Raw genomic sequence first — 24,028 nt, forward strand, 5'->3', positions numbered from 1 at the left:
GTTTTCAGCATTTAATTAGTGTTTTGAGATAAAAATTTTGGGGAAAATGAAGAAGAGTTCTTGGGCTAGAATTTTGAAGTTTTGAATGGGATTTTGTTATCGGATTTGAGTAAATTTTGTATGGTTAGACTCGTGAGTGAATGGGCTTTCGGGTTTTGTTACTTTTGTTGGATTTCGAGACGTGGGCTCGGGGGCCGGGTTTGAGCCGTTTTGGGATTTTTGGCTATAATTTTATATTTTCTTGTGGAATTGATTCCTTTAGCCTATATTGATTGTATTGTACTGCTTGTGGCTAGATTCGGGATGTTTGGAGACCGATTTGAGGGGCAAAGGCATTTTGGAGGAGAGTTTTACTCGGATTGAGGTAAGTAACACTTCTAAACTTAATTCTGAGGGTATGAATCCCCGAATTGATGTTATATAAATTGTTTGAAAGTGACACATGCGATAGTTGACGAGCGTGTGGACGTGCTCCATTGAAATTGTGACTTGAATAAATTCTGTGGGGTTGAAAAATTAAAGAATCATATTGTTATCTGAACATTTGCCCACGTGTTAAAGAAATTGAGATGAGGCTCTTATTAAAGATCATGTTTAGGCTACGCGCTGATATTTTTGGATGCATGGGGTCGTGTTGCTGTTGAATTAATTGTTTTAAAAATGTACATTTCACACTCAGTCATATACGTCCATTGTGAGGATATTTATGGGATCGAGCTGCGCGCCGCAGCAGGCCAGAATGGCTTTATATATGTTATTATTAAATAGATCGAGGCTGCCCTCCTGCAGCAGGCCTGAATGGCTTTATACATTATTATTGTTCTGGATCGGGGCTGCCTGAATGCATCAGGCCTTATTGGCTTTACTATTTTATGGATCGGGGTTGCCCGCCTGTAGCAGGCCTTATAGGCTTTATTATTATACGGATCAGGACTGCCCGCCTGGAGTAGGCCATAACGGCTTTATATCACGCTTGGGCTGAAGGAGCCCCTCCGGAGTCTGTACACACCCCAGTGAGCGTAGATGAATATACATATTCAGGATGGATTTCCCAGGGCATGGACTTGCCTTACTTATTTATATTGTAACAAATTTACCTGTACATGGATCTTGTCTGTATCATTTACATTTGGGGATAAATTACCCCAGGACTGGATTGGGGGATCTTGTCAGCCGATGTGTATTTATATACGGGTTGGAACACCCCTGGGCTGGATTGGCCATAAATTGTACCGAGTGACCGAATAATTTGTGACTAGTATTTACATGAGGTCTTTCTACTGAGATGTCATATTCCTCATATCATGCAGTATTGATCTATTTCACTTGTACTGAGTTTTACTGTTGAACTTGAAAGCATGCCTACATTTTTCTACCATTATTTATACTAGACTATACTTGCGGAGCTCGTCACTACTTTCAGCCCAGAGGTTAATCTTGTTACTTATTGAGTTGGTTGTACTCATACTACACTCTGCACCTTGTGTGCAAATCCAGGTGCTTCCGGACATGGCGGCCGTTAGACCTCAGTGTGATACCAGTTGGAGACTACCAAGGTAGCTGCCTGGCATCCGCTGACCTTGTCTCTCTTTCCTTCAGTTATTGTACTGTTCTATACTTTCGGACAGTGGTTTTGTTTTATCAGTCAGACATTGTATTCATATTAAATGCTCATGTACTCCGTCACACCAGGTTTTGGGAGTGTTATATTTGAAAATTTGTGGGTTTCTTCCGCTGAATTTAATTATTTTGTTTTCAAACTTAAAAAATGTGGTGGTTTATTGAGATTGTTAGCTTGCCTAGTATTGAGATAGGCGTCATTACAACATGTGAGATTTTGGGCCGTGACAATAGCATTTCATCCCTAGACAGATGGACAGTCTGAGCGCACTATTCAGATATTGTTGGATATGCTTCACGCTTGTATTATGGATTTCAGGGATTCTTGGGATCAGTTCTTGCTGCTTGCGGAGTTTGCCTACAATAACAACTACCAGTTGAGCATTCAGATGTCTCATTATGAGGCATATATGGGAGGCGGTGTCGTTCGCCAATTGGATGATTCGAGTCAGGGGAGGCTCAGTTGTTGGGTACAGATTTGGTACATGATGACTTGGATAAGGTCAAGATTATTCAAGATTGACTTCGCACCGCTCAGTCTAGGCAGAAGAGTTATGCCAACTGTAGAGTTTGTGATGTTGCATTCATGGTTAGAGAGACGGTATCGCTCCGGGTTTCACCCATGAAGGGTATGATGAGGTTCGGTAAGAAGGGCAATTTAGCCCTAGGTATATCAGACCCTTTGATATTCTTGAGAGAGTGGGTGAGGTGACCTACAAGCTCGCATTGCCATCTAGTTTATTAGATGTCCATCCGGTGTTCCATGTGTCCATGCCCCGTAAGTATCCCGGTGATCCGTCCTATGTATTAGATTTCAGCTTAGTCCAATTGGACAAGGATTTGACTTATGAGGAGGAGTCGGTGGCTATCCTAACCCGGCAGGCTCAACAGTTGAGGTCTAAGAGTTATCCTTCAGTGCGAGTGCATTGGAGAGGTCAGCCGATCGAGGCATCCATGTGGGAGTCTGATTCGGACATGCGAAGTAGATATCCACACCTTTTCACCAGTCCAGGTATTTTTCTATGTCCGTTCGAGGACGAACGTTTATTTTAGATATGGAGAATGTGATGGCATGATATGTCATTTATAGTGTTACCCTTCATATATGTGTTCTGAGACCTCGTATAGCTCAGTTTAGCTTTCCTTGATTTGCGTGCACAGTCAGTGTCTTTTTTGGAAGGTTTTTATGAGAAAAGTGATGAAAATGTGAAATCGTGCCTTAAAACTTATTTAAGTTAACTACAGTCAACATTTTGTGTAAATGGACCCAAATCAGTATTTTGACGGTCCCGGTAGGTCCGTATCGTGATTTGGGACTTGGGCGTATGCCCGGAATCGAATTCTGAAGTCCCTAAGTTTAATTAATACAATTTGTTGAAAACTAGAAATCTAAAGGTTTAAAGAATTCCTAAGTTTGATCATAAGTTGAATTTGTTGCTACCGGGTTCGAATTTTGGTTCCGGAACTTGATATAAGTTCATTACAGTATTTATGACTTGGCTGCAAATTTGGTGCGAAACAGAGTTGATTTGCCGTGATTCGAAAGTCCGGTTGAAAAATTGCATGTTCTTAAGTTTCATTACGAATTTCATTCGTTTTGGTGTCTGATTCATAGTTCTATGTGTTATTTTAGTGTTTTGATCACGCGAGCGAGTTCGTATGATATTTATGGATTTGTGTACATGTTTGGTTTGGAGCCTCGAGGGCTCGGGTGAGTTTCGGACGCGTGACACAGTCGTTTTGGACTTAGAAGAATAGCTGATGCATGTTTATTTCTCGTGTTGAACTACAGATCTCGCATTTGCGAGGTCTATCTCGCAAATGCAAGCCTTGCTTTTGCGAACAATGAGTCGCATTTGCAAGCATGGGCTGGGTTGGAAAGAGTTCATATTCGCGATAAATTCTTCGCATTTGCGGACTCTGTATCTTTGCAATTGCGAAGGTTTTAGTCGCAATTGCGGCCACTGATTGACTTGGTACTGCTTCGCTTTTGCGAAGTATTGTTCGCATTTGCGGACATTCTTGTTTCACATTTGCGATAAAATTGTCGCATTTGTGACGACAACATGCTCAGTGACATTTTTGCATTTGCAAAGGGTTGATCGCTTTTGCGATCATTGCAATTACGATAACTGCAACTAGGTAAAAGAGGGGGAAAATGGGATTTAGCTCATTTCTTTCAAACGCTCAACCCTAAACACCCTAGAGGCGATTTTTCCAAGAGATGTTCTTTCTAAATTCATTGATAAGTGACTTTAATCTATTTTTTTCAATTATCCATTACATTCCATAAGTTTTCAACATCAAATCTAGGAATTTCATGGTAGAAATTAGAGATTTGGGTAGAAATTAGGGATTTGGGTAGAATTAGGAATTTAGGCCTTGAATCGAGGTTGGATTTCGAAACTAATTACATAACCGATCTCGGGGGTGAATGGGTGATTGGATTTTGTCTCGGGTTTTGACCAAGCGAGCACGGGGTTGACTTTTGTTGACTTTTTCCAAACTCATTAAAGATTGAATCTTTTTCACTCATGGGTAGTTTCTAACGCTTATTTGCATTGTTTGAACGATATTTGGTTAAATTCGATTGGTTTGGAGGCGGATTTAAAAGGAAAGGCCTCGGTTGAGCTTTGAGTTGATTGTGGAGCGAGGCAAGTATTTTGATTAACCTTGACTTAAGGGATTATGACTTGTTTGCCTATTTGATACGTGATTAACGTGTGGGTACAACGTATATGTGAGGTGACAAGAATTTATGCATTGTTGTTGGGATAAAGTATGCAGGTGGAACTTGTTGCCTTGTGATTTGTTGCCTTTTTAAATTATGATACCAATGCTAAGATTAGATTATTACTTATTTAATTATTTTTCCGTAATTATTGCTTAATTAGTAATGGTTGAGTATTTTGAAAGTTGAGGTTTGATATCTTTGCATCATATTTGACGTAAAGCACATTCTCTACGCTATTTATCTCCCCGAATTCATATTATCTTTACTATATGGTAATGGAGAATGTTAAAGCATAAAGGGTGATGTCGTACCATTGCATTGTCTCATTTATTGATTATTGCATAGTGAGGAATAGAATTAAAGCACGAAGGGTGATGACGTGTCATCTATATCATCTATTCATTGTTACATGGTGAGATCGAGAGTAAAAGCACGAAATGGTGATGTCGTGCCGTCTATATCAATTATTCATTGTTATATGGGCAAATTGAGAGTAAAAGCACGAAGGGTGATGTCGTGCAATTTTATTTTGCTTATGTTATTATTTCATGGTAAGGATGAGAGTAAAAGCACGAATGGTGATGCCGTGACATCTTTATACCGTATGTTTATCTGTCTTTATTGGTTGATGAGTTATTTGGCTATCTTGTGAAGTCATATCTATCATAGTTATCGTATCTTTTCCTCCTTTCGCATATCCCCTTCCAATTGTACATTCTTAAATCTCTGTTTTGTTGCAATTTTGTACATATATCTATGTTTATACAGGTTTAGTTACGTGAGTGTCCTGTCATTGCCTCGTCACTACCTCGTTGAGGTTAGGCTCAACATTTACGGAGTACATTGGGTCGGTTGTACTCATACTATACTTCTGCACTTCTTGTGCAGATTTTGGTATTGGTCCCAACGGTGCGTGAGGTGCGTCAGCTCGGATTATTGCATACGGAGACTTAAGATAGATCTGTTAGCGTCCGCAGACCTTGGAGTCCCCTTCCTCTTCCCTCTTTTACTGTTCATTTCATTCGAAACAGTTGTATTTATTCTAGACTCTGTTTGTAGAACTTCTAGTAACACGTGTACTCGTGACTCCGGATCTTTGAGAGTAGATGTTATTACATGACTTATGCTGGTGTTGTATTAGTTTGAGTTCCTATCTCTCGTTATTTATCATCACTTGTTTAAACTGTTAAAATTTGGCTATTTAACTATCTCACGTTGGCTTGCCTAGTAAGTGGATGTTAGGCGCCATCACGACCCCGATGTTGGGATTCCGGGTCGTGACAGAGAAGAATAATCTTATAGTAATTTTCATATAGTTTCTTATATCTAAATTTTAACACTAAAACACTGAGTTGATCTAATATAATTTAGTTTCAAATATTAGTGAAATTGACTCTCAGATAATAATTACATGTTGCAAAACTAAGTTATTATAGATGAAATTCAAATAGCAAAATCATCTAAAGATTTAAGAATGGCATCTCACTAATTAAGTTGCCTACCATGAAGTTCTTTAATATATTTATTCACAAGAAAAATGAAGAGTATTCACACGTTTTCTAAGTCACTAATTTCATATTACTTGCTCTGATTAATATTTAAACATTATTATTAATCTTTTATACTTTGAAATTTCATCAACACTTTCAGATAAGCTAATGCCATTATTAGTACTGAATTTTTCCGGAAAATATTTTCATCTAACCAATCAAACGCTATGAAAATATTTTTTAAAATAAAAAAAATATTTTACAAAAAAATGACTTCCATAGTACTAAACACACTAATTTGTATTCCTCATAATTATCAATTCTTGGTTAATTAATACGTTACGGCTATATTATATTCTCAGTGGAATCCAGCATCATGTGACAGCAAGATAAAATGTTGCTACCCAACAAATGGAAAACCCGCAGAAGATTTTGGTATTCTTGGGCTCTGGCCAAATTACAACAATGGCTCATTTCCAAAGAGCTGTAACAAGAATGCCCGTTACGCTGAAACGCAGGCAAGTTCAAGGAAAAAAATTAATTACCGGTAGTAAGTAGCAATTCAGCTAATTTGTTTTTGATGGGTCGATCTCATTCAAAAATCAAAGTAATAGGCATGTGCCTAAGGAAAATATTTGGCTGAGAATTTCTTTGGTTTGGTAGCCAACTTTGTTAAATTTCTTTGGTTTGGTAGCCAACTTTGTTGAATTGTCAACATTGAAAAATAAGAAGGAAAAATGTGTAAATTATCAAATATAGTAGGCTTTAGAGAGTGAAGCTTCGGCTATAAAAGGAGAGCTTCAGCTCTCATTTCTACACACCAACAAAGAGAGAAAGAAAGAGTGAGGTTTCACAGACAAGGTATAAGAAAATAATCTGTGAGAAAAATATAGAGAGAGAGCGATATTGTAGTGAGGTGGGAATATCAAAAGAGGGTTATTTCTTTTGAGTATTGTAGTAGTCTTTGGAGTATTTTACTCGGACCTACAAAGTGTAAAATTTCTTGCTATAGTGATATTAGTTGCTCGTCTCGGGGCCATGATTTTTTTCCTTATTCAAAAGGATTTTTCACGTAAAAATCTTGGTGTCGTTGTGACTCTTTTATTCTTGTTAATTACCGTATCTCGGTGCTACGTTATTATTCCGCTTTTATTACTGTGAATATTATTTCTGTAGGGGGTTTATTCCCAACAACTGGTATCAGAGCACATGTTCATCTCGTTCACAGAAGTAATATTCACTGTCAGTAGTACTATACTCGGTAAAAAAAATGTTCGGAGTAAAGTACGATGTAGCAAAATTCAACGGAGATAACGGTTTCTCAACATGGCAAAGAAGGATGGGGGATCTGCTCATTCAACAAGGATTACACAAGGTACTTGATGCTAATGCCAAAAAGTCTGATACCATGAAAGCTGAGGATTGTGCTGACTTGGATAAAAGGACTGCTAGTGCAATCAGGTTGCACTTATCAAATGATATGGTAAATAACATCATTGATGAAGACACCGCATGTGGCATTTGGACAAGATTGAAAAGCCTATACATGTCCAAAATGCTAACAAATAAATTGTACCTAAAGAAGCAGCTATACGCCATACACATGGGTGAAGGTACAAATTTTTTGTCACATTTAAATATGTTTAACGGACTAATCACATAGCTCGCCAACCTCGAAGTGAAAATCGAGGAAGAAGATAAAGTCATCTTGCTATTGAACTCGTTGCCATCTTCGTACAATAATTTGGCAATAACCATCCTGCACGGTAAGACTACCATTCAGCTGAAAGACGTCACATCGGCTCTTCTACTCAATGAGAAGATGAGAAAGAAGCCTGAAAATCAAGGACATGCTCTCATCACAAAAGGTAGAGGCAGGAGTTATCAAAGGAGTTAGAGCAACTATGGTAGATCCGGAGCTCCTGGGAAGTCTAAGAACTGATCCAAATCAAGACCTAGAAATTGCTACAATTGTGATCAACCAGGTCACTTCAAAAGAGATTGCCCAAATCGAAGGAAGGGAAAAGATGAAACTAGTGGCCAGAAGAATGACGACAACACAATTGCTATGGTGCAAAACAATGATAATGTTGTCCTCTTTATAAACGAGGAAGAGGAATGCATGCACTTATGAGGTCCAGAGTCGGAATGGGTGGTTGATACAGCAACATCTTACCATGCCACACCGGTAAGAGATCTTTTTCACAGATATGTAGCAGGTAATTTCGGCAATGTGAGAATGGGTAGCATAACTTACTCAAAGATTGCGGGGATTGGTGACATTTGTATCAAGACAAATGTCGGATGCACATTGGTTCTAAAGGACGTGCGACATGTACCTTATTTGCGGATGAACTTGATCTCGAGAATTACTTTAGACCGAGATGGATACGAGAACTATTTTGCAAATCAAAAATAGAGACTCACCAAGGGATCATTGGTGATTGCAAAGGGAGTTGCTCGTGGTACATTGTACAGGACAAATGCAGAAATAAGCCAAGGTGAATTGAACGCGGCACAAGATGAGATTTTTACAGATTTATGGTACACACAGATGGGTCATATGAGCGAGAAGGGATTGCATATTATTTCCAGGAAACCACTCATTTCTTATGCCAAAGCTACAACGGTAAAACCTTGTGACTACTGTTTATTTGGTAAGCAACATAGAGTCTCATTTCAGACATCGTCTGAAAGAAAATTGAATTTACTTGATTTGGTATATTCTGATATTTGTGGATCAATGGAAATTGAATTGATGGGCGATAACAAATATTTTGTTACTTTTATTAATGATGCTTCACGAAAATTATGGGTTTATATTTTGAAAACCAAAGATTAGGTGTTTCAAGTTTTTTAGAAGTTTCATGCTATGGTGGAAAGGGAAACAGGACAAAAGCTAAAGCGTCTCCGAAGTGACAATGAAGGTGAGTACCCTTTAGGGGAATTTGAAGAGTACTGTTCGAGCCATGGGATCAGACATGAAAAGACAGTTCCTGAAACCCCACAACACAATGGTATTGCCGAAAGAATGAACCGCACCATTGTGGAGAAGGTGAGAAGCATGCTCAGAATGACTAAACTTCCTAAGCCATTCTGGGGTGAAGCAGTTCAGACAGTCTGTTACCTGATCAATAGGAGTCCATCAGTTCCGTTGGCATTTGGCATCCCAGAGAGAGTTTGGACCAACAAGGAGGTGTCCTACTCGCATCTGAAGGTGTTCGATTGCAGAGCTCTTGCACATGTACCAAAGGAATAGAGAACAAAGCTGGATGATAAATATGTTCCCTGCATATTCATCGGATATGGAGATGAAAAGTTCGGATACAGATTGTGGGATCTTGTAAAGAAGAAGGTCATCAAAAGCAGAGATATAGTCTTCCGAGAAAGTGAAGTTGGAACTGCTGATGATATGCTAGAGAAGGCCAAGAATGGTATAATTCCTAACCTTGTTACTATTTCTTCTACTTCTAAAAATCCCACAAGTGCAGAAAGTAGGACCAACGAGGTTGCCGAGCAGGGGGAGTAACCAGGTGAGGTTATTGAGCAGGGGAGAAACTTGATGATGATGTCGAGCAAGTGGAGCACCCCACTCAGGGAGAAGAACAACCTCAATCTCTGAAGATATCAGAAAGGCCAAGGGTAGAGTCATGCAGGTACCCTGCCACAGAGTATGTCCTCATCAGTAATGAGGGGGAGCCAGAAAGTCTTAAAGAGGTGTTGTCCCATACAGAAAAGAACTAGTGGATGAAAGCCATGCAAGAAGATAAGGAATCTCTGCAGAAAAATGGCACGTACAAGCTGGTTGAACTTTCAAAGGGTAAAAGATCACTCAAATGTAAGTGGGTCTTTAAACTAAAGAAAGATGAAAAAGGCAAGATGGTCAAATACAAAGCTTGATTGGTGGTTAAAGGCTTCGAACAGAAAAAAGGTATTGATTTTGACGAAATTTTCTCACATGTTGTCAAAATGACTTCTATTCGAACAATTTTGAGCTTAGCAGCTAGCCTAGATCTTGAAGTGGATCGGTTGGATGTGAAAACGATATTTCTTCATGGGGATTTGGAAGAGGAGATTTATATGGAGTAGTCAGAAGGATTTGAAGTAGCTGAAAAGAAATACATGGTGTGCAAATTGAATAAGAGTCTTTATGGATTGAAGCAGGCACCAAGGCAGTGGTACATGAAGTTTGACTCATTCATGAAAAGTCAAGCATACATAAAGACCTATTTTGATCCTTGTGTATACTTCAAAAGATTTAGAATAACTTTATTATATTGTTGTTGTATGTGGATGACATGTTAATTATAGGAAAAGACAAGGGACTGATCACAAAGTTGAATGGAGATTTATCTAAGTCATTTGATATGAAGGACTTGAGCCCAGCACAACAAATTCTGAGTATGAAGATAGTTTGAGAGCGAACAAGCAGAAAGTTGTGGTTGTCTTAGGAGAAGTACATTGAACGTGTACTGGAATGCTTCAACATGAAGAATGCTAAGCCAGTCAGCACACCTCTTGCTAGTCATCTAAACTTGAGCAAGAAGATGTGTCCTACAACAGTGGAGGAGAAAGGGAACATGGCTAGAGTTCCTTATTCTTCAGCAGTCGGAAGCTTGATGTATGCAATGGTATGCACCATACCTGATATTGCTTATGCAGTTGGTGTTGTTAGCAGATTCCTTGAAAATCCTGAAAAGGAACATTGGGAAGCAGTCAAGTGGATACTCAGGTACCTAAAAGGTACTGTAGGAGATTGCTTGTGGTTTGGAGGATCTGATCTAATCTTGAAGGGTTACACGGATGCTGATATGGCCGATGATACTGATAATAGAAAATTCACTACTGGATATATATTTACTTTTTCAGACGGAGTTATATCATGGCAGTCTAAATTGCAGAAGTGTGTTGCACTTTCAACAACTGAAGCAGAGTACATTGTTGCTACAGAAGTTGGCAAGGAGATTGTATGGCTCAAGCAGTTTCTTCAAGAGCTGGAATTGCAACAAAAGGAGTATGTCGTCTATTGCGACAATCAAAGTGCAATAGACTTGAGCAAGACCTCCATGTACCAAGCAAGAACAAAGCATATAGATGTGAGATATCATTGGATTCGTGAGAAGGTGGAGAACGAATCTTTACAGGTCAAAAAGATCACACGAGTGAAAATCATGCTGATATGTTGACCAAGGTGGTACCAAGAGACAAGTTCGAGCTATGCAAAGAACTTGTCGGCATGCACTCAAACTAGAATACAATGCTACCTCCTCTAGATGAATGGGACTGGAGGGGGAGATTAATGGGGTCCATTTCATTCAAAAGGCAAAGTAATAGGCATGTGCCTAAGAAAAATATTTGGCTGAGAATTTCTTTGGTTTGGTAGCCAACTTTGTTGAATTGTCAACATTGAAGAAAAAGAAGGAAAAATATGTGCAAATTATCAAATATAGTAGGCTTTAGAGAGTGAGGCTTCGGCTATAAAAGGAGAGTTTCGACTCTCATTTCTACACACCAACAAAGAGAGAAAGAAAGAGTGAGGTTTCACAGATAAAGTATAACAAAATAGTCTGTGAGAAAAATAGAGACTGAGCGATATTGTAGTGAGCTTGGAATATCGAAAGAGGGTTATTTCTTTTGAGTATTGTAGTGGTCTTTGGAGTATTTTACTCGAACTTACAAAGTGTAAAATTCCTTGCTATAGTGATATCAGTTGCTCGTCTCAGGACCGCGCCTTTTTTCCTTATTCAAAAGGGTTTTCCACATAAAATCTTGGGGTCGTATTCACTTTTTTATTTTTGTTAATTACCATATCTCGGTGCTACATTATTATTCTGCTTTTATTACTGTGAATATTAATTATGTAGGGGGTTTATTCCCAACAGTTTTAATTACTGAAACTGAAAAAGTTGTGTACATTAATGAATACAGATTTCGGACTTGATAAGTAGTATGCAAAAAAATTGGCCGACACTATTTTGTCCATCAAACAATGGAACAAGGTTTTGGTCTCATGAATGGAAGAAACATGGTACTTGTTCCCTTTCTATGCTAGACATGCATTCTTATTTCCAAGCTGCTCTTGCCTTGAAGGAAAAGGTGAACCTGCTTCAAATTCTCAAGAATGCAGGTAATATACCTTAGACAAATGTATTATTAATGATATCGAGTTTAAGATTTGTGCACTAATAGTACTATAAAATTTAAATAACCATGTCACTTATAAAATAACGATTATTTATGATAAATATTAATCAATAACCAAGTGAAAACGGTACCTAAATGACAATCACAAGTTGAAATTCAGGCAGATCTACTGATATGGTTTGGTTTCACGTGAAACCATCCTGACCGTCCAAATCTTGTATATTATTGTGATAAATAAATTTTACACTATTAGTATATACTGGTTGTCATAAGTCAGTATTTATCTTTAATTTATAAATTAATTATTTGTATTTGAAATATTCTTAAAAATTATTAGCGTATAAAAAATTTAATTGATGTGGGGAAAGAAATAACCAGGTATTAAACCAGATGGAGGATTTTACAGCTATGAAGCAATCAAAGAAGCAATAGAAAAAGGCATTGGACATACCGCTGGTGTGGAATGCAATATTGATTTATCTGGGAACAGCCAGCTTTTTGAGGTTTATATTTGTGTTGATAAATCTGGTTCGAAAATCATTGACTGCCCAATTGTCCCAGAAAGTAAGAGACGTAAAGAAACTGTTGAATTTGCTGTCTTCAGATCAGAAAGTCTCCTTGATGAGAAATCTGCCTATTCGCTCTAGAGAAACATGTTTTGTATTCTTGTTTGGATAAGTGTTATGTATTGTATCATAATTTATTATATTGGGTTGTATTATAATATATTATATTGTATATAATGTTTGAATATATTATATTTTTTTGTTGTCGTTTCATGATGTTATGCACCAATAATTTGAATAATAAGATTACAATATTATAAAGAAATATTAAGGTACGAGGTAGAATTATTGCATAAAAATGTAGGGTAAAGGATTGTATTATTTAATACTAATAAGAAAAGGCAAGATGGGAACAAACAAAAAAGTAACAACACGACCACATCAAATATGTACATAAAGTGGTACTTTTCGTTGTTACGTACCACACATTTAACGATATGATATAATAAAATTTAAGTAATAATCAAAATAAATATTATATTTAAAGTAATAATACGATACAATACAGTAAGTAATAACCATCAAATCTTGTAAGAAAAAGATTCTTTAGATTGTAATTTGTAAGCGCCAAGTTGACTGACAATGACTGTAAATTGTTTTACTTCTTTTTCTCGTTGAAATAAAATTTCAAATCTGTCACATCTCATTTTGATTAATAAAGAGGTGTTGATTTCCAACGGTCGCCAATTTTCCTCAACTCTTCATATCAATGAGCTCCGCGGGAATGATCTTATTTTGACCATCGAAGTGGCGAAAATCCTGAGAGAAACACAATGAGAAAATCTTAATTTCATTATGGAAAATGGTTCCTTGAGCACTTTAAATTGTACTCCCTATGTCCCCAATTTATGTGTCATACTTTTTTATTTAGTCTATCCCAAAAAAAGTCATATGATTTATAGTCACACTTATCTACTGCTAATTTTGGGGACCACAAGTTTTAAAAATATATATTTTTTTTTAAACTTTATACCGAGTCAAATACTGTCACATAAATTCGGACAGAGGAAGTAAATGAAAACACATTTATGAGAAAGCTTTTGGGAGAGACCAGCCCTTGGAAATTTTGGAAAGCAATCGAATTGGGAGAAAATCGATCAAAATATACCAAAACTATCCCAAATAATGTCAAAGTAAGAAGTATACCAAGGGAAGAACTTCAAAGAGCAACAATCAAGGCCAAAGGGCACAGGGTGTTGCTACACCAATGCTATATATTTGCCTGATGGTTCTACTCATTCATTTGGGAGTTGTTGGCACCTTTCCTTTGTTTATTTTTTCAGTTGTGTATTTTAATATACTTAGCTACGGATATATTTTATTGGTGTAAGTGTCAGATTTTTATATTATAGGAGGTCTAAATATTTAATTTTAAAATCAAAGGATGTATGCGAAATTGAGTCATATTATAGAGTATTTAGTGTAATTAACTCGACTTTTTATCCTAATTGTTGGCATCACTTTATTGGAAATTTTTAATATGCATAAACTCTAGTGAGGTAAGAATATTTAAAATGTACATATTAAGAGTTCTAAAATAGAAAATTGTTATCTTTAGTGACCGGCAAAAAAGGAAGACTACCGGATAAATTGGAACACAAAGGGTACTCCATTAAACATAAAAATCGTAAAAATGAGAAAAGTCATTAAGTCATCGAACACCATATTCCTTATATATAGAGATGTTAGTATCCGTATTCAAAAATATAATTTCTGCAAAATAAAACGAAAGCAGAAACAAAAGACAGAAATAAAATAAGATGAAGAACGTTTCGAGCCCAACAGAAAATTGTGTTTTCTTAAAGAATTTAATTCCCTCATTGTTACCCAAGGTTGTTGGATTAATTTTTTTCGGGATAGAATGGAACAACTATTCTATAATACTGATAATGGAAATTACAGAACCTCGTCGAACTCAACAAACGGTAGTAAATCACACTGATGCTTGCGTTTTTTTCTTTTGAAAGACAGTGCAGAAATGCAGAAGAGAGAGGGGAGAGTATGCAAATTTTTGGTGGTCTCAAAGTGAGAACAAACCTCTAAATTTATAGCAAAAAAAGTCTGGGTTGAATAGGTGCGAAAGTACCCTTTTCTATTTGGTCGCGAATTTTAACGGAAAATAAAAAATAAATTTGGTCCAAAAAATTATCAATCAATCATATCAATTGACCGAATCCGAATCTGAAGCCAAAGATAAAGCCGAGCCGAGCGAGCGACGATGACGACGGCGCGATGCACCATTTCTTCTCAACTCTTTAAGAACTAGAAGATGTGCTTCTCTATATAAGCACAAAGATTTTCTTTCCTTTTACCGATGAAGGACAAAGTGCATTAGTAAAGGAAACAACTTCAAACTTTTCGTTTCCCTCCAAATCTTTTCCCTTCATTTTTCATTCATACCTCTTATTATATAAAACCCAACAATCCCCCACATGAATGGGGAATGGCTATCTAAAAATATGCATGCATGAAAAACAGTGTGATTTACAAGCAAAGATTAATTACATCTGGATAAGTAGGTTTCCCTTTGAACTTTTCATAGTGAACTTATGTCGGATATACTCAGTCAATCGGTAGATTTAATATCTTTAAACCGTCAAACTTTAGTGTATACCTATGCAACTATAAGTCACACAATCAACCCTTTAACCGTCTTTGGTTCTTATTGTTGTGTTCGTCTCAGCCATAAACACCGCCTGGTTCATAAGTACATAGAGAACCGGCCTTACAAAATTCTCCTTGAAGCGGCTTACACTTCACACTTATATAGGTGATTCCTAAACGTATCAATTGACCGAAGCCAAAGCCGAAGCCGAGCGAGCGACGACGATGACGGCGCGAGGCACCACTTCTTCTCAACTCTTTAAGAGCTAGAAGATGTGTTTCTCTATATAAGGACAAAGATTTTCTTTTCTTTTTCCGATGAGGGACAAAGTGCATTAGTAAAGGAAACAACTTCAAACTTTTCGTTTCCCTCCAAATTTTTTCCCTCCATTTTTCATTCACACCTCTTATTATATAAAACCCAACAATCCCCCACATGAATGGGGAAGGGCTATCTAAAAATATGCATGCATGAAAAACTGTATGATTTACAAGTAAAGATTAATTGCATCTGGATAAGTAGGTTCCCCTTTGAACTTTTCATAGTGAACTTATGTCGGATATACTCGGTCAATCGGTAGATTTGATATCTTTGAACCGTCGAACTTTGGTGTATACCTAGACAGCCATAAGTCACACAATCAACTCTTTAACCGCCTTTGGTTCTCATTGTTGTATTCGTTTCAGCCAAGAACACCGTCTGGTTCATAAGTGCGTAGAGAACTAGCCTTATAGAATTCTTTTGAAGTGGCTTAAACTTTACACTTATATAGGTGAATCCTAAACATATCAATTAACCGAATCTGAAGCCGAAGCCGAAGCCAAGCGAGCGACAACGACGACGACGAAGGCGCGAGGCACCACTTCTTCTCAACTCTTTCAGAGCTAGAAGATGTGCTTCTCTATATAAGCACAAAGATTTTCTTTCCTTTTTTCGATGAAGGACAAAGTGCATTAGTAAATGAAACAACTTCAAACTTTTCGTTTCCCTCCATTTTTTATTTATACCTCTTATTATATAAAACCCAACAATCTCCCACATGAATGGGGAATGGCTATCTAAAAATATGCATGTATGAAAAACAGTGTGATTTACAAGCAAAGATTAATTGCATCTGGATAAGTAGGTTTCCCTTTGAACTTTTTATAGTGAACTTATGTCGGATATACTCAGTCAATCGGTAGATTTAATATCTTTGAACCGTTAAACTTTGGTATATACCTATACAACCATAAATCACACAATCAACCCTTTAACCGCCTTTGGTTCTCATTGTTGTGTTCGTCTCAGCCATAAACACCGCTTGGTTCATAAGTGCATAGAGAACTGGCCTTACAGAATTCTCCTTGAATCGACTTACACTTCATACTTATATAGGTGATTCCTAAACGTGTTATCCTATAGATACACTATTTGATATACCCCGTATCAATTTTAAAAACCATTAAAAACTTTAACATTTTATCTTTAGTACTGAACATTGTCTCATCACGAGAATAGACCAAAATTCTATTTGACAATGTTGAACCATTACTAATGACTTTGTTTGATCTCCTTGAACTTAGATCTTGGGATTTCCAGTCTTCTAGGTAGAGTTACCACCACATTGATTTATCCTCGACTATAGTCCCATTCCCTTTGATGATTTATAAACCGCCTCTCTATTTAGGCCTTTGTAAGTGGATCCGACACATTATCTTTTGATTTTATGTAGCCAATTGTGATAATTCCACTAGAGAGCAGTTGTCTAACGGTATTATGTCTTCATCGTATGTGACGAGATTTTCTGTTATATATAACGCTTCCAGCCCTTCCTATTGTCGCTTGACTATTGCATTGTATGCATATAGGCACTGGCTTGGGCCAAAACGGAATATCTTTCAAGAAATTCCAGAGCCATTCAGCTTCTTCTCCAGCCTTATCTAAAGCTATAAACTCAGACTCCATTATAGAGCGAGCGATGCATGTTTGTTTGGATGATTTCCAAGAAACTGCTCCTCCACCAATTGTAAAAATATATCCACTTGTGGACTTTGTTTCTGATGACCTAGTGATCCAATTTGCATTACTATATCCTTCAATTACCGCAGGGTGCTTACTGTAATGCAAAGCATAATCTTGGGTATGTTTTAGATACCCCAAAACTCATTTTTTTTGTCATCCAATGAGTTTGGTTGGGATTACTTGTGTAAGACTCAGTTTACTTACTGCACAAGCTATATCAGGTCCTGTACAATTCATGATATACATTAAACTTTCCAACACTCGAGCATAATCTAATTGAGATTTGCTTTGACCTAGATTCTTTGTAAGAGCCACATTTACATCAATCTGGGTCTTTGCAACTTTGAAATCCAAATACTTGAATTTTTCCAATACCATTTTAACGTAATGAGATTGAGACAATGCTAGTCCTTGTGGAGTACAATGGATTTTAATTCCTAGAATTAAATCAGCAACTCCTAAGTCTTTCATATCAAACTTGCTAGAAAGTATGTGCTTAGTAGCATTTATATCCGCAATGTGTTTGCTCATTATTAACATATCATCAACATATATACATACAATGACTATATGATTTGGAGTGTTTTTAATGTAGACACATTTATCCCACTCACTAATCTTAAATCCATTTGCCAACATTGTTTGATCAAATTTCGCATGCCATTGTTTGGGTACTTGTTTCAATCTGTAAAGTGACTTAACAAGTCGGCACACCTTCTTTTCTTTTCCGGGAACCATAAATCCTTCAGGTTGTTCCATATAAATTTCTTTCTCCAAATCTCCATTTAAGAAGATTATCTTCACATCCATCTGATGGATTTCAAGAACATACATGGCGGCTAACACTATTAACACCTGAATAGATGTAATCCTTGTTACCGGTAAGTATGTATCAAAATAATCAAGACCTTCTCGTTATCTAAACCCTTTGACAACTAAATGTCACGACCCAAAATCCAACTAGTCGTGATGACACCTAACCCAACCCGCTAGGTAAGCCAGTTATCAACTATCTAATTCCATTAACAATTATTAAATCAGTTAAAGTAAAGAAAAATCTTAATCTTATACATTCCCCAAGAACTGGTAGTACAAATCATGAGTTTCTAAGAATAGAATTTACAAAGTTGATATGAAGTAAATACATCTTCTATTTGAAAAGTACATAAACACAGTTTTTATAATCTAAGGCTATCATGAACAAGAGGCAGCTACCATAAGAATGCGGGTACATCTTCAAATCCGGCAACCATCGAGCACAGCAACAACATCAGCCAACATCTGCACGCAATGTGCAGAAGTGTAGTATCAGTACAACCGACCCCATGTACTGAGTAAGTAACAAACCTAACCTTAGGTTGAAAGCAGTGGCGAGCTTTTACCAAGGTCGGGTCCAAAAACCAATAGTCCACAACAGTCCATAACCACGTAAAGCAAATAATACAAGAAGTAACTCAGAGATAAAATGCTCACCTAAATCATGATTTCAAAAATAATAATTCTTCCTTTTAAGTACATCAGTGAAAATCCAAATCTTTTACCGAAGTTGCCAAAAATATGAATAATTTTGAAAACAATAATTTTTCCAAAATCCTTTCAATAATAAATGAGATGTTTCATTTTCTTTTCAGATAACCCGTGTAAAACAAATGCATCACTATGCCCATATGTCAGCATGTGTGAGAATCATGAAAGATGTGATACTGTATAGAATGATAAAAATACATCTCTATGCCTGTATGTCATGTGTGTATGTCAATACGATGCAACTCAGTGATAAAAATCATATGCATACTCTCAGAGTATCATTTCACTCAGTCCTCCCAATCACTCAATCCTCCCAGTCACTCAATCCTCACAGTCACTCAATCCTCTCAATCACTCGCGCTCGACATTCGTACTCAGTAGGTACCTGCGCTCACTGGGGGTGTGTGTACATACTCCGGAGGGGCTCCTTCATCCCAAGCACTATAATATGCATGGACAACTCATGTGCTGCACGGACAACTCACGTGCTATAGTATCAATATCTGTATCCACACGGACAACTCACGTGCTATAATAAAGCCAATATGGCCTGCTGCGGCGTGCAACCCGATCCCATAATTATCCTCACAATCATGCCCCCGGCCTCACTCAGTCATCAATCTCTCCAGTCTCTCGGGCTTACAATATCATAAAAATAGCCCGAAAATGAAGATATGATGTATCAATAAATAACAATAGAGATTGAGATATGATGTGCAATGAAATGAATATGACTGAGTATGAATTTTCAATTCAAAACAAATAATTTACAGCAATATGACCTCTGTGGGTCCCAATAATACTGGCACATAGCCTCAGCATGATTTTTAATATGATTCTCAGCTCAATTTCTTTAACATAAAACTATATAGAAAATGCCAAGATTATTTGACTACAAAATTCCACAGAAATAATTATGTCACAATTTTCATGATGCACGCCCGTCACTTAGCATGTGCGTCACCTCCCAACAATTCACATAATACATATATTCAGGGTTCATACCCTCAGCTCCAAGATTAGAAGAGTTACTTACCTCGAATAAGACAAATCCAATGTCGAGCAAGCTAAGAAATGCTCCAGAAATTCCATTCTGCACGTATCAACTTCCAAATGACTCGAATCTAGTCACAATTAATTTGATTCAGCCCACAAAATTATAGAAATTAATTTCATATCAAAATACTAATATTTTTCACAAAATCCGAAATTACGCCCCAAAAATACCCGTGGGGCCCACATCTCGGAATCCGACGAAACTCACAAAATAGGATAACCCATCTAATTAGAAGTTCAACCATACTAATTTCACTCAAATCCGACTCGGAAGTGGTATTCAAAATTCGAAAAAATTCGTTTTGTAACATTATAAGAATTTCCTTCTATTTCTCTTGAAGATTCGATAATCTTACACCAAAAATGAAGATTAATTCATGAAATATAATCACAAGGGAGCCAAGAACACTTACCCCAAGTTGTGTGGAAAACTTTCTCTCCAAAATCGCTCAAACCGAGCTCCAAAATCGGAAAATGGGTAAAAATCACGAAACCCCGAATTTAAGCTTCTGTCCCAGTGATTTTCGCATCTGCGGACAAGGGGTTGCACCCGCGACCCTCGCTTTTGCGGACAAAAATGCGTGCATGCGAAAACAACTGGCCTTCTCAAATCTTGCATCTGTGATGCCTTTCTCGTATCTGCGGGCTCGCAGAAGCGCATACCCCTTCGTACATGCGACCTCGCAGATGCGGCAATTTCTTCGCACCTACGAGCACTGTCCAGTTCCACTCTTGGCCACTTCTGCGACTGGTTGCGTGCACGTGTGGCTTCGCACCTGCGATCAAAAGCTTTGCAGGTGCGATCACACTAGTAGGCAGCATTTCCAGCATTTTCTTAAGTCCGAATTTGATCCGTTAACCATCCGAAACTCACCTGAGCCCCTGTCCGAACATACCAAAAAGTCCCATAACATAACACGGACCTACTCGAGCCCTCAAAACACACATAACAACATCTAAACGACGAATCACACCTCAATTCGAAATCATTGAACTTTGAAACTTCAAATTCTATATCTTGTGACGAAATACATCAAATCAATCCGGAATGACTTCAAATTTTGCACACAAGTCACATTTCACATTACGGACCTATTCCAATCTCCAGAATCCGATTTCGACCCCGATATCAAAAAGTCAAACCCCGGTCAAACTTCCCAAAAATTCAACTTTCGGCATTTCAAGCCAAATTCCACTACGTACCTCCAACTATTTTTTTGAACACGCTCCTAAGTCCAAAATCGCAATATGGAGCTATTGGAATCATCAAAACTCCATTCCGAGGTCATTTACACATAAGTCGACATTCGGTCACTATTTTAACATAAGCTTTAAACCTTGGAACTAAGTATTTCAATTCATTCCAAAACCTCCCCGGACCCGAACCAATTACCCCGGCAATTCACACAACAATTGTAAATCCCAAATTGAGCAGTAAAGGGGGAAACGGGGTTGTGATACTCAAAACGACCGGCCGGGTCATTACATTCTCCCCCACTTAAACATACGTTTGTCCTCGAACGTGCCAAGAGTTGTTTTCAAGCCATCAAATCACTGTTCCATCTTATCACACATGTACCCGGGGGTGAACACACATCACCTTATTAAATATAGGCTTGATAACACAATACAACTGAAATCATTGATTTAGCTTTAGCCCATAAACCTTGGAATTTAATTTCCAACCTTTAGAATTTCTTTCAAGACACGAATCTTACATTTACACACTGTATGAGTTTGAACAAGCTGTATCAAGCCATAACAATAACCATAACCACAAACATAATCATCTAACATATTACATAACTCGCATGCTCGTAGCACCATTCCTGATCATAGTGACTACTCCAAAACTAACCAAATACTAGTATTAAATCCATATCGAACCAAACCTCATCCCAAAACATTCGTACACTGTTGATAATAAAAGAAACACACAAAATTTCATGACCAATTACCAGATCAACAAGTCACAGAGCTCTCTCGCCCAAGCCAGCACCATAATCGCTTTATGAACCGACTTTCAATATTATACTCCCGAATATACCGAAATCAAAACCTGATAGTACCCATTCTAGGTCCAATGACCTTATATTATTAAACACAACTATCCCACAGTCATGCCACACCAATATAACTTAGAGCCACAAATCGTGCCATCAGTGCGCCAATATGCAATCATTCAAATGTACTCAGTCATGGAAATGACTCAAATGAGAGAACTGCCCCGCAAGATTAACATGTACTGCCACAACGAAATGCTGAAAATACATCACACACCGTAGAACCATCACACGATTCTAATACAAGGTTCATACCTTAACATAACTCCGCTGCAACGCGTGACCTCATCCAAACGCTGGTCCATATTATATACCTCGAGCCACCCTGCTCAAAATCAATAACCACGGAGAGGCAACTGACAAAAATGCCACACGAAACCTGAAAGAACATAACTATTACGCAATTAATCATGCAATATCTAAATACTCATCTTGCTTAAATTCCGTCATGAGGCCCCCAATAGAACCGCACCATATGTGCACATAAATAATGAATCACAACTCCATGTAGCATAAAGGATAACTCACAAATCATTTCAGAACACGAATAAGTTCAACATCAACCGAATGTTACATTCTTCGACAATAGTAGTATGGAGCCAACCAATCCAACTCAGTGTATAATACACCTCCTAATTAAGCCTACCAATGGACCCCCGAATCAACTCTAGTCACCCACAGTAGATAAATAACCCTCCGAAAATCCATAATGACTAAGTCATAACACATATTATTATCTAGCTAGCTTTGGCCATAACTTTACAGTCCATAACCACGAAACAATCTGCTCCTGAGAACTCACAGTGTCCAAATCCATAGAACATACAAATCACTATTTCTGGTTCCATCTCCACCGCCCGAATGTCTAACACATCTCTCATGCACGATCTTCCCACGAGGAATATTTCTCCCATTCTTTCGTGCCACATAGCAATGTCTTAAAATCAGCAGTCGAACAACTAGGAAAATGCCGCAATACCTATGAAATATCCATAATTCAAAACATAGTGCGCCTTCAGAAATGTACGCTCTACTCACGCAATACCAAATAATTATAGCATTCATCTAAACATCGAAAACCGTCCATGCCCTCTAAGAATTTATGACCTCCCTTTCGAAACTAAATTGTGACCTTACACACGCCAACCTTAATCCCACCCAACACACCGCATCTAACATGAAATCATTTGAAAAATACGAGAACCTCATAATCATTCTGAGTCACAAATAAAATACATATCTGATCAGCCAGAAGCCTTCCATTTGATCACACCCGGTAGAAAATCACAATACTCAACATGCTCCTGAGGCCGGTAGGAAAATACCCATCTCAAATCGTGGTAGAAATACTCGAGATTGCTTTGGAATCCATTTGCACATAGCCATCAGAGTTGAATCTCCCTAGCTCAACCAAGCCACACAGGTCTCCAAACCCGGGTGTATTGCCATAAAGCACTTGTAGAAACCCCCACATCATAAGCACCCAAAGAACCGATCATATCCATTACCATACTGATCCAACCTACTACCCAGTTATCTTATTTTCTCCGAGTTTCTTCCAAATTTGTCTTCAGATTGATACTTCTCCTTGCTAAAACGCCACGATCTTTAGCCACAGCTCACCCCACAATCCTATCATAGAACCATAACGCCCTACGGCCCATAAGCAATTGTATTCTTCTTAAACACCTTCAAAAATACCACAATTGTAACACTCACTCTGAGAATACCTTATGTGGATTTGAAATTGTTCTTATTATCTTCCTTATACTAAAATGTAGAATCCATAGTCATACAGAATTTCTGCAAGTCCAGGCACCATCAAATGCAAATCTCAGATTTTATCCATACACAAGTCCGGAGGAATTCTCAATTTCTATATGTAAACCTCGGACCTATTGGAACTTTCTCGAGAGTCACCCACTTTGTTCAAATCCCAATTACACCACCCAAATGAGCCAAAAGACACGTGCCCCATTAGCACAACAACACTCATCCCATGATTTCATATACTCATAAAGCACAATATAATCCGTATCCAGAAACTTCCTTACTCGAGTCATTCTCGAACTCCACCTCTGGAAGTCATCACTGATTCCCAAGTAAACCTCAGACCAAAACAAAAATTTGACACATAGCCATGAATTAAATTGTCAATAGCAGACCCCTCCCCCCCACTTGGCTCAAAGCCATAAATCAAAACATTAGATAACTCACAA

At 37.7% G+C, this 24,028-nt stretch overlaps 1 protein-coding gene across 1 annotated transcript; it reads left to right on the forward strand.

The window, feature by feature from the left end:
- Positions 1-6,113: 6,113 nt before the first annotated feature.
- Positions 6,114-12,635, forward strand: LOC142167285 (intracellular ribonuclease LX-like). Its single transcript, XM_075227449.1, has 4 exons — positions 6,114-6,125; positions 6,207-6,362; positions 11,773-11,971; positions 12,367-12,635. The coding sequence occupies exons 1-4, from the start codon at positions 6,114-6,116 to the stop codon at positions 12,633-12,635; spliced, it is 636 nt and encodes a 211-aa protein (XP_075083550.1).
- Positions 12,636-24,028: the final 11,393 nt, after the last annotated feature.

This window comes from Nicotiana tabacum, chromosome 12 (assembly GCF_000715075.1).
Source record: "Nicotiana tabacum cultivar K326 chromosome 12, ASM71507v2, whole genome shotgun sequence".
Classification (NCBI taxonomy): Eukaryota; Viridiplantae; Streptophyta; class Magnoliopsida; order Solanales; family Solanaceae; genus Nicotiana; species Nicotiana tabacum.

Bases quoted from the DNA above. Each gene is read 5' to 3' on its own strand.
- LOC142167285 (XM_075227449.1), top strand. The intron at 6,363-11,772 runs GCAAGTTCAAGG...TAATGAATACAG, and splicing joins CCCGTTACGCTGAAACGCAG to ATTTCGGACTTGATAAGTAG. The intron at 11,972-12,366 runs GTAATATACCTT...AGAAATAACCAG, and splicing joins TCAAATTCTCAAGAATGCAG to GTATTAAACCAGATGGAGGA.